Raw genomic sequence first — 12,891 nt, forward strand, 5'->3', positions numbered from 1 at the left:
GTTACCTTAGACCTATTAAAATGGCCACCATCAAAAAGACAAGAAATAACAAATGCTGGTGAGGATGTAGAGAAATGGGAATACTTATGTTCTTGTTGGTGGGATCATAAATTGGTACAGCTGCTATGGAAAACAGTATAGAGGATCTGCAAAAAAATTAAAACTAGAACTACCATATGTTCAGCAATTCCACTTCTGGGAATATATCCAAAGGAAATGAAAACACTAACTCAGAAATCACCCCCTTCATAGCAGCGTTATTTACAATAGCCAAGACGTGGAAACAAGTGTTCATCAACAGATAAAGAAGTGGTATGTGTATGTCTGTGTGTATACACACACACAGAGTAATATTATTCAGCCATAAATAAGGAAATTCTGCCATTTGTGACAGTATGGATGGATCTTGAGGGCATTATGCTAAATGAAGTATGTCAAACAGGGAACAACAAATACTGTATATGATCTTAAATGTGGAATCCAAAAAAGCAAAAGAGAAACCAAACTCAGAAAAAGAGATCTGACTTGTGGTTATAGAGGCAGGGATTGCAGGGAGCAGGAATTAGAGAAAGATGGTCAAAAGGTACAAAGTTGGAGTTCTAAGAAAAATAAGTACTAGGGATGTAATGTACAACATGATGACTGTAGTTACCACTGCTGTAGGATATGTGGAAGTTGTTATGAGTAAATCCCGTGAGTTCTCATTACAAGAATTTTTTTTCATGTCTTATTGAATCTAAATGAGTTGGTAGATGTTAACTAATTTTATTATAATTATTTCACAAAATATGTAAGTCAGATCTTAATGCTGTACACATAAAATGAATAATCATGACATATGTTAATTATATTTCAATAAAATGGGGGAAAAGTTTATTATACTTCAGATAACAAATGGCTGACTAATCAGAATGATGCCTTTTACAAATAATAGCCAACATTTAGTGAGCACTTAATATTGGACACACAGACATACACACAAGTGGTTAAGATGGTTACATAGGGAAAGAAAGAAAGAAGGAAAAAATAATTTTTCTGTATGCCAGATCATATGGAACTTAATAAATACTAGTTACAAGAATGACTCCTTCCCTTCATTTTCCGCTAGTCTGTGATCTCTTGCACCCTTTTCATTTACCATGCTTCCTTTGCAAAAACACCCGGTCAGCTTTTCAATTTCTCTTTTGTATACCCTGACTGCTGAGCACTGCTGAAGAAAGTCATGTAACCACGTAGACTGGATTCACTAAAATTAACCATTTCCAGCATCATTGAAATCTGCCATAATGGCAGTCCTACATGTCCTTAAGCAGCCATTCCTATTTACCTTTCTTTTACCTGTTTCCTCAAATCTGCCATACTTCCTCGTACTTAACTCCCAGCACTTGTTGACATTGGATAATAGCTGTTTAAAATATCTTTGCCAGTATGAGCAAAAAGTGCTGTCATTTTTTTTTATTTGGATTTCAGTGATTCTACTGAAAATGAATATTTAAAATATGTTTATTGAATGTTTGCGAATTGCTTGTTCATGTCCTCTGCAGTTTTTCTACTAGGTTTGGTATTACTATTTCCTATACTTTATATGTAAAGAATACTAACTGTCATTTTTATTACAAATATTTTCTCCAAGTTATCATTTGCCTTTTAATTTACCTGTAGTATTTTCTAACAAATTTACTTTTAATTTTTACGTAGTAAAGTGTCAATTTTTTTTAATGTATGGTTTTTTTGGGAGTATGTGATACTTAAAAACTCTGGACAATCAGAAAATACACTTAGAATTTAATATATGATAAAGTTAGCATCTGACAATGGGAAAATGTTAGATTACTTAATAAAATTTTTAGATTCATGTTCTTAGATGTTTTGTGGTTTCATTTTTACATCAAATTTTTAATCTACCTGAAGTTGATTTTTGTCCATGCTGGGGAGGAAAGATCTTACTTATTATTTTTTTTTTTTGAATGGTTACCCATTTATTGTATTTTATTTTTACTCAAAAAAAACCCAAGTTCTTCTGTGTTTTATTTCTCTTATAAAGTTAAAATGAGAGTTGCAAGAAAATAGGAAAATAAAATGGATAATAAAATAGAAAAATAAAATGGATGACAAGGCATCTGTAAATTAAAACCTAGAACAGGATAGGAGATAAACAGGGAAAGAAAGTAATTGTAATTTGAATATTTTAAGTACAAGTTATGTGACTTTACTATAGTTTATTATAAACTGTTACTGGTTTTTGTTGCCATTATCACTAATTGTGCCCTGAAATGTTTTTCTCAGATATAAATTAGGCTATACTTAGGGATATTTTAATGTTAAGTTGAGATTGGAATATGATACTGTGTACAGCTTGCATGCTGCTTACTTCTGCAGCCATTTCAGGTTTCTTTCAAGAATTGTCTTTCTTCCATTAAATTTTAATGTTCCATATTTTATATTTCTCTTATTCTGCATCTCGTAAATCACTGAATTCTTCTAAAAAGATTTTAGCCTTATAAAGAAAACACTGCTTACTCAGAATGGTCTTCATTAGCAAAGCACCCAAGTAGAAATTTGTGTTAATAAAATTTTAAGTAGATAGTAAAATTGTTGGGAAGATGGCCTTCAAAATGAAGGCATAGCCAGAAATGAGCTCCTTATATGATTCCGTCTGTGCTTTTAAAAAAACATATCTGGGAACTAACTTTATTCACCAAGAAAAAAAAAGAAAATTCAAGGACATCATTTTATTGACAGTTGTATCTTTTCTCTAACAAAGCAGTTTGAAGCACTTAAGTATTCAAGTATGTATATTCCCTTCCTTATCGGGCTCTCTTGAAACTTTTGTAACTGCAAACCTAGAAATATCTAACGGTAATGTAGTCTTCCTTGGCTTATGATAGGTTTATGTCCCCAAAGTATTATAAGTTGAAAATGCATTTAATACATCTAACCTACAGAACATCATAGCTTAGCCTAACCTGTCTTAAACATGTGCAGAACATCTGTATTGGCCGGCAGTTGGGCAGAATCATCCCAACACAAAACCTATTTCATAATGAAAGTGTGAAATATCTCATGCACTTTATTGACTGTTGTACTGAAAGTGAAAAACAGAAGGGTTATAAGGGTACAGAATGGTTATCAGTTGTTTCCCCTTGTGGTTGTGTGGCTGCCTGGGAGCTGCAGCTTGCAGCCTCTGCCCAGCATCAGGGGACAGTATTGCACTCCATCTTGCTAGCCTGGGGGGAAAAAAAAAACAAAATTCAAAATTTGGAGTGCAGTTTCTGCCAAATGTGCATTGCACATTTGTGACCATTGCAAGGTCAAAAAATTCTAAGTTGAACCATCATTAGTCAGGAACTGCCTGTATCTATCTATGCTGCAAAATACACAATGCCATATCAATTTAAGCTAGACAGACATTTGTTATATTCACTAGTTTGCTATATTCCCTATAGTGATATGACAATTCTGTTTTAAAAGTATATGAGATGTCATAAATGAAACCCAAGTCAGAGGCATCTGGGTGACTCCGCCAGTTAAGTATCCAGCTGTTGGTTTTGGGTCAGGTCATGATCTCAGGGTCCTGGATCTAGCCTAACTCCTGGCTCAGCTGGAGTTGGCTTTCCCCTCTCCCTCCTGGGCTGCCCCTCCCTGCACTCACTGGTGTGTGCCCAGGCACCCTCTCTCTCTCTCTCAAATAAATAAACCTTTAAAAAAAAAAAAAAAGAAACCCAAATTAATAGGGTTAATTTACCTAGACCTATGGAGGGGTTGGGAACGAAGTGGTCCTTTAAATAAATTCTTACTTAAATTTTAGTATTTAGTTAGTGTTTGGAATCTTCTTTCACTGTTCAAAGTGTAGTATATGGACCAGCAGGTTAGAAATCACTGTTCTTAGACATTCAGAAATCTTAGGCATGCTAGATCTACTGAATCAGAATATGCATTTTAACAAGATTCCCTGCTCATTCATATGCATGTTAAAGTATGAGAAGTGCTGTTCTAGATGAATAGTTTGGGTTTTACGTTATTTCTTACAGAATGTTCCATTGGGAAAAACAAAAACAGTATTTTCAGCTAAAATGCTTTTTAAATTTTAAATAAAGTTATGTGAAATAAAATGTTGTCATTATTTGAAGTTATTTCAAACAAATGTTAGTTTGCATTTTAGGATTCATTGTGGATATTTTTATCGACTTAAAAACTTTAATTCCATAAGTAAAAACATAAAACAGGAGGAAGTGTTTGGAGGTGATGGATCTGTTTTATGGCATAGAATTTGGTGATGGTTTCATGGTATACGAATCTCCAAGCTCATCAAATTATATACATTAAATAAGTACACCTGTTTGTTATGTCATCATACCTCAATAAAGTGATTTAAAAAACAGTTCTGTTTATTGTCAGTTGCTAGAACATACATGTACATAGATAGGACAAAAGGAGTCTATATATAAGATGAAGAAGAAAAATAGTTTTTTTTTTTATTTGCTAGTTTTGTTTCTATTTTTGAAAAAGGATGGATGAGTAAAAACTACAGAACAGAAAATTAGACCTTAAATGGAAAGTATTTGAAAGAATAGAACTAAAGATCACAGTGGAATGGGAATGATGTCCTAACAGCTTTTGGAATTTTTTATGGTGCAGCCTTTTCATTTTCTTCTAAAACAGAGCACCTGTTTATACAAAGGATGAAAAGTGTCATGGTGAACAGTCACAGGAAGAATAACTGTTTAGTTTATAGCGCTGTATATTTTTTAAAAAGGGAGGTTCTAATATATGGAATGTGAATTTTCAGACTAAATGTTTTTAAATGTGAATTTTTTATAGTTCAGCTTTATCAGTTGGAAAATGTACATAAAGTTATGAATGTGTACTTCCTAAAGCACTTTTGTACATTAATAAGTATTAATGGTAACTTTATTTATGAATTTTGGATATTTTTATAAGACATTGTTGATTCTCAGGGTTTACATAATATAAACAAAAACATCAAATAAACTTTTGAAGTGGAGATGTAACTGACAGTACACAAATCTTAAGTGTACAGTTAGTTGAATTTTTTATTTGTATATGCTCATTAATCTCCACCCAGATCAAGATATAAAACATATGTCCAGCACCTCAGAAGGCTTCTTTATGCCTTTTCTCAGTACTGACTTCTATTTCCTGTTTTTGTCTGCTATTGAAATTCACATAAATAGGTTGATACAGTTGAACTTTTTTGGATCTGACTGCTTTCATTTAACGTATCTGTAAAATTTATCCATGTTGTCTACGGTAGTTCATTTTTAAATTATTATGTAATAATTCAATTGTATAAATACACCACGGTATATTGATAGATACTTGGATTGTTTCCAGTTCATAGGTATTGTCAATAAGGATCCTATGAATATTGTTGTCCATGTCTTTTGATGGATATAAATTTTCATTTTTCTTGTGTGTATATATATACAGGAATGGACTCTCTGGGTGTTGGGATTGATAGCTTTAGTAGGTACTGCCACTCATTTTTTTAAAGTGCTTGCATCAATTTACTCCACCAGAAATGTGTGAGGGTTTCAGTTGTTCCACATCCTGTCCAGTACTCGATATGGCTAATCTTTTTAATCTTAGCCATTATGGAAATTGTGTGGTGGTCATTTGTGATTTGTACTTTTCTGAAGACCAGTGATGTTGAGCCGTTTTTCATATATTTATTGGTTGCTGTATTGCCCTTTTGTGAAGTGTCTTTTGAAGTCTGTTACCAATTTTTCTATTGGATTATCTGTACTTTTCTTACTGATTTGGGGGGCAGTTAAAAAATGTATTCTGGATTCAAATCAGCATTACAAATATTTTCTCCCAATTTTGACCTGTCTTTTCACTGTCTTGATGGTATGTTTTGATGACCATAAGATCTTCATTTTAATTTTGTCCTATATCCTAACTTTTATTCATTTAATCTTTTCCTGCCCCTAGGTCATTAAGTTATCCTTACATGTATTTTCTAAGAAGCTTGGTGCTTTAGCTTCTACATTTAGGTCTTTGGTCCATCTCAAGTTAATTTTTGAGTATGCTGTAAGGTAGGGGTCAAGGTTAAAATCTTTCCCATTTGAATATCTAGTAGATCAGGCACTATTTATCATAAAGTCAATCCTTTCCCACTGAATTGCAGTGGAAACATTGTCAGAAATCACAAGACCATATATGTGTGGATTTGTTTTATAAATGTTTATTCTACTCCCATTGGTTTGTCTGTCCTTGCACCAATACCACACTATCTTGTATAAAGGTTAACCATTAGAAATACATTTCACTTAAATGAAATTAAATTGAAGTGAAAGGAGGGTATTAATTAGATATTTTTCTTCTTTCAATTTTCTAACCATTATTTTTTACTACATTATTAGTAAAATTGTAAGTCGTGTTTATACAACTGCCATAATTTTCACTTTGCCTTTGAAGTGTGATTCTGAGCTATTGCTAATCTGATAGATGTGTGTAAAAGTGCTTCATAGAATGTCAGTTTATTGAATGAAGTGAGTACAAGTAGCACTTGTATCATTTATCATTGACTCTGCTAACAGAGGCATGACTTTTGTTTCAAATTTGCACAGCTTTTAAAGACCTTAATTCAAGAGGGTAAAAAGAAGTTTTCTCATTAGCTCTTATTGGTGCATAAGATTTTTGTCATTGGCCTTCTGTTTTGATTGGCAACTGACAAACTCAATTTTTGAAAGATACTTTGTAAGGTTTTTTTGTTGTTATTTTCAAATGATACTATACTGTAGTTTATAACCTAGAAGAAGAAATTGCACATGAAAAATTAGAGTCTTAATCATATAGTATATATTGCTATACTGAAGCATCCCTGGAGGATTTGTTAAATTCTTTATTATTATTATTATTTTTGTGGAAGGTTTTGGGAAACTGAGATACACACACACACACACACACATTTCCTCTGGTTTATATAGTTGCCTATTTCTGTATTTTTTTTTAAGATTTTATTTTATTTATTTGACAGAGAGAGATCACAAACAGGCAGAGAGGTAGGCAGAGAGAGAGGAGGAATCAGCCTCCCCACTGAGCAGAGAGCCTGATGTGGGGCTCGATCCCAGGACCCTGGGATCATTGCCTGAGTTGAAGGCAGAAGAAGGCTTTAACCCACTGAGCCACCCAGGAGCCCCCTATTTCTGTATTAAAGCTGTTAGAGTGCTGGCATATCTTACTGATTTATACTTATCTAAAGATTCCCCTGAGTCATTTTTTAATATGACTAGCTTCTGTGCATTTTGTATTACTTATGTATATGCATACATGTATATAAAATACCTGTATATTCTAATTTAATTTCTAAAATTATAAGCACACTTATTTTATTAAACAAATATTTTAAAACATTGGAAATACAAAGAACAAAATAACAGTCATTAATCCCTGTTATCCTGAATTAATTGTTGTTAATGGGTTGACATGTTTCATTCAGTTTGGGTGATAGATGGATTTGTTATTTTTGTAAAATTGATATGCATAAACTCATTATAAGGATTCAGACCGTGCAGAAAAACACAAAGATGAAAGTTTTTAAAAATTTCTTCATTTAGAAATAATATTAAGTAACCATCATTACCATCAGTTTTTTTTATTTTTTAAGATTTTATTTATTTATTTGACAGAGAGAGAGCACATGGAGGGGTACTGGTAGAGGGAGAAACAGGCTCCCCACTGAGCAGGCAGGCGGATGTGGGGCTCTATCCAGCACTGTGGGATCATGACCTGAGCTGAAGGCAGATGCTTAACAAATTGAGCCACCCAGATGCCCCTCATTGCCATCCATTTAACAACATTTTAGATATCTTTTTTAATTGGGTGAATGCATAGAGAATACTTTTATAAAGATGACTTCATATTCTAGAGTCTTTCAATTTGAATTTGAATTTAATACAAAAAAGGAAACAACTGAAAGAGATGTGAAACTTGAAATAAATATTTTCCATGGGAGATACTTTTTCTTCAATTTTGGCTTCAGCCTTGGCTTCATGTATTTCGGGGCTCTGTTATATGCATGGGTTTCTAATTGTCATGTCTTCTTAATAATAAACATATAATACCCTTCTTTGTTTCTAGTAGCAGTTTTTGTTTGAAGACTTTATTTTATCTGAAATTAGTATAGCTACTGTAGCTCTCTCTTGGTTTTTGTATGCAAGGTTTATCATTTCCCGTCCTTTGACTTTCAACCTTTTTGTGTCTTTAAATCAAAGTGTTTCTTGAAGACAATATATAGATGGTTGGATCATTCTTTTTAAAAAAATCCATTGCCAGTCTGCTTTTTGGATGGCATGTTTAATAAATTTACATTTAACTTAATTGCTGATAAGGTAGTGCCATTTTGCTATTCTTGTATGTCTTAACTGTTTTTGTTCCTCTGTTCCTCTGTAACTGCCTTTTTTTGTGTTAATACTTTCTGGTATGCTACTTTAATTCCCTCTAGTAATTTAAATAATTACTATTTATTTAAGTAAACGTGTGTGAGAGTTTGTGAGTGTAGTTAGTTAGTTTCTTAGTGGTGCCCTGGGAATTATAATTAACATCTTAAGTTGTAGCAGCTCAGGTTAATACCAACTTACTTTCAATAGCATGTTAAAGCTTTACTCCTACATAGCCCAGTTTTCCTCTTCCTTTACACTGTTATTTGTACAAATTACATCTTTTAACATTGTGTGCTCAGTAACATGGAATTATAATTATTGCTTCATTTATTTATTTATTTTTTCTTTTAAATCAGGGAAAATATAATTACAAATGTAAAGTACATTAATATTGTCTTGTATTCACCTATGTCAGAACCTTTACTGCTGTTCTTTATTTCTTCATAAGAGTTTAAGTTACTGTCTAGTGTCCCATGCTTTAGCCTGAAGGATTTCCCATATTTCTTGTGGAACAGATTTGGGACTCTGCTCCCCTCTCCCTCTCTACATACTTATAATTCCTCTCTCTCTCTGTCAAATAAATAAATAAAATCTTTTAAAAATATCTGTCTATATTAGTATTGTAAGTACTCAGAAAAATGTGTTTCAAAAAATTCAGAGAGAGGTCTTCTTGGATATCGTGATGCTGGCAAGTAGAGGTAGTGAACTTGGCATACCTTTCACTAAGTACCTGGTTCTCTACCAGTATTTTAGATGCAACAATCCTACTTAGTCCTTACAGAATCTCTCTGACGCTCTGTGAAGTTAAAGAGCTTACCCAGGACCACACAGCTAGTAAATGGTAATCTAAAATATAAAACTAATCTTTAACTTGTGTACTTAAGATTTTGGTGGCAGTGTTACAATGTATAGAATACAGTGTGTACTGTGTTTTTGTGAAGTGTGTAGCCCATTGGCCAATGCCCTGAAAAATTCCCCATGGTGCTTATTGAAAGGAAGATTCCTCGGCCACAAACCTGTGCATACTGAACCAAAATCTCTGAGATTTGGGCCAAGGGTGGGTGATGATTCTCAGTTATGTTACTGTTGGGGGAGTGCTGGTTTCTGGATTGCCTTTTTCTTATGACTTGGGCTAAAAAAACAAAACAGTAGGCCATTTCAAGTTTGTATAAAAATATAATTCTACAGTTCAAAGACCCCACTAAGTTTTCTAATTAAAGATTTTGTAATATGTCAAAGCTTTACATCTTTTATATGTATTATTTAACTATGAGTTGCATTTATTCATGCATTAAATTTCAGCGGAAAAATATAAGCAGTGGATGAACTACCCTTTATTTTAGGTTGAACTCCCACCACCTGATCTTGGACCAAGTTTGGCATTAAATCAGACACTCACGTTGTTGCGTGAAGTTTTGGCCTCTCACGATTCTTCAGTTGTACCATTAGATGCCCGTCAAGCTGACTTTGTGCAAGTATGTTATAAGTCATTTTTAATAATTACTTATTGCTTGTCTATTACACATTCTGTTGAAATACTGGCATTTTATAACCCATACATTTTAACAGTTCTTCTCATTGATTCTTCCTTCAAATATTGAACCAGGTCTCTTTATTTTTGAAGAGTATTTTATTCAGTGAAGCTCGTTGTAAAAAACATTATGATTACTGTAACCTTTAATCTTTTTAAAAATGTACTTCTGTAAGTTGGCCCCCTTCCAATTTGAGTTTCATTCTGAAGTACTGTTAACCCAGGCCTGTATCACTGATTGGGGAATAAAAAATAAATTTCATTGTGTTTGCATTTATAGGTTTTATCATGTGTCTTGGATCCTCTCCTCCAAATGTGTACTGTATCTGCCAGCAATTTAGGCACAGCTGACATGGCCACTTTCATGGTCAATTCGCTATATATGATGAAGACAACACTAGCTCTGTTTGAGTTCACTGACAGACGTCTAGAAATGCTGCAGTTTCAGGTAAATTTTACCGTAAGATGACAGCTCACTGTGATGGGGCCTTTTTTCTGTATATGATCTCATTACTGGTCTTAATCCAGTTTTAGTGACCTACTTTTTATAAATCCTTTGGTTTAGTCTGATAGAAGTCCACATACACACACATACATAAACAAACACACACTCTTGGTATTTTGGATTTGTTTGGGGGAAGCTAGAATATATAATAAATATGATATTTTATTCAAACCATAGTTTGTGATGATGGAATGAAGCTTTTCTTATTGATTGGAACAGTTATTCTGTATGCAGATTTCAGTTTCTGAACTGTGAATAATATGCTATATTTTTCAAGCTTTCTAACTAGTGCAGAAGGTGTTACAGAGGACAGATATATTTTTATCTATGTGTAAACCAGTGTTAGGCAAAACATTACAGTTTGTTATACCAGTGACTCTAGTCCTATAAGCCAAATGGTATCACTTAAGAGTTTGTAAAATGGCTAAAACAAAGCATTTTGTAAAATTTACCCGATACTTGGCTTCTGATTTTAAAATAGTGAGTTTTGGTAAATATAATGTTTTTAAGAAAAAATTCTGAGTGTTCTGTGTTATTGCAAGTATGTAAGTAATTTGGCAGTGGCTATGGTAAAAATTCATTTGTAAAGTTTTAGGGGTTTCTAAGGAATAAGCTTTGGTACATCTAAACTTCTGATATTTTCTAATTTTTAATTCCTTTTGAAAGAAATATAATGAAGTATGATTAATTTTTCTTTCTTATATTACTTTTTTTGTGGAATTAGTAAAATTCTTTATTTTAAAAAAATTTCATTGCTTTTGACTATATTTATCACTAACTCAACCCCCAAACTCTGCCATTTGTCTCAGTCTTAAGAAGTTCAGATATATCAGGTATTCATGGATCTGTTTTATCCCCAATTATCTGTGTTTCTTAACTATTCCATGGTCATGTTTTGCATTCCAAGGGGACAAGCCCCAGTGTGTAAGTACGTGTGAAGCCTGTGTTTATTCCATGCTTGCTGATCGACTGTTGGCCAACGATGGTTGCATGGCTCAGCCCCAGAGTCAGTGGTAGAGAGGATTGCACAATGATGCAGATAGGGAAGATGTGGTGTGTTTAGGCCCTCCAAAGAAAGTTCACCTTGTGGAGTAAAGGATTCTTGATTTTCAGAGCTTTCCTATCAATTGTCTATTTATTTCCTTCCACTCTTACTTGCCTTCTTCCAGTGTTTCAAGAAAGGAGTTCAGGCTAGTCTGATTCTTTCTTTGTGGTAACTTAGTCTGTCCATCTGGAAGCTTGTAAGGATTCTCCTTCGAGTTGAGATATTTCCTCAGGATATTTTTTGGCATGTCTCTTTTTCTGTTATTTCCATTTGGATTTTGCAGAGCCATTTCAGTCTGAAGATTCATCCCTTTCTTTTTCTCAATAAAGTTTTTTACTATCTAATTAATTATCACTTTTCCATCTGTTACTTTTTATATTCTGAAGCTCTTGCCCCTTAGTTGGTTTTATCTCCAGAATCTCTCTTCAAATTTCTTTTTATACTCTAATTTAATCTTTCTTTGATGTTACTGTATTACTTTTCTTCTGTTCTTCTTCAGATACTCATTTGGTTCTTAGCAGTAGCTTTTTCATCAAATGTTTATATTTGCACATCTTGTTTTTCTTTGATTTCCAGTAAGTCTAATGACTAAGGGCTCTAATTGTAGTTTCTTGGGCATTCACTTATAAAAAAAAAAGTTAAAGAACTCTGTGTCTTTTAGTAGAGTTGCCTCCAGAAAAGATTTGTTCTAATTATTCAGATGAGTTTTCTCTTAGAATATACTCACCTCTCTTAAGTTAGTTGTAAGTTTTTTAAGGGGAGAGGTGCTCGGCTAAGGGCAAGCATCCAGATATTAATAGCACCGCTAGTGTTAAACTGCACCATGGACAAACAAACTGGTAAAACGGAGAGAACTCCCTGGTCAAGAAAAGATGGAAGACCCCAAACTCTTGGGCCTGTACTGGTAAAAGTAAGGGAGCAGCAGACTTCTTCCCACTAAGGGTTGTTTCAGTCCATCAGGGTAGTCTAACTTGTGTGGATTCTGCCTCCATTAGCATTAGCATTAGATGGGTTCCTCAAAGATATTACGGAGCAGATGAGCACATACAACTCAAATCTGCTAGCTTAAGCAGTTCCTAACCTTAAATCTTTGACCAACCTTCTGCCAGTCCTCAATTCTCCGCTGATTCTAACAAACCTGCTTCTCCAGATGGCACATTTGATTCGTTGAGTTGGTCCAAGAAGTTGGAAGGGTAAGGGAAATGGGGAGGTCAGGATCAGGCCTTCATCTTCCCAGAAGTCTTTCTAAATATTTTATTTTACACTGTTGTTATTTTTACTGTTTATTGTTTTTTGTTTGTGTTTTGCTTAGTGCGATCTTTTAAAAGAACTGACAAACAACTCAGATTTTTTGACTAGTGACTAGTCCTAGAGTCCTCTTCAGTTATTTTTAAAGTGAGAC

At 33.6% G+C, this 12,891-nt stretch overlaps 1 protein-coding gene across 3 annotated transcripts in view; it reads left to right on the forward strand.

The window, feature by feature from the left end:
- The window catches only part of COG6 (component of oligomeric golgi complex 6), an 80,332-nt gene that overhangs the window by 49,671 nt on the left and 17,770 nt on the right, over positions 1-12,891 (forward strand). For all 3 annotated transcript variants that reach the window (XM_082700487.1, XM_082700489.1, XM_082700488.1), the window contains exons 14-15: positions 9,752-9,883; positions 10,220-10,387. In XM_082700487.1, the coding sequence (XP_082556613.1) occupies positions 9,752-9,883; positions 10,220-10,387 (300 nt within the window). The remainder of the gene's footprint in view (positions 1-9,751; positions 9,884-10,219; positions 10,388-12,891) is intronic.

Source organism: Mustela nivalis (genome assembly GCF_964662115.1).
Source record: "Mustela nivalis genome assembly, chromosome: 15".
NCBI lineage: Eukaryota > Metazoa > Chordata > Mammalia > Carnivora > Mustelidae > Mustela > Mustela nivalis.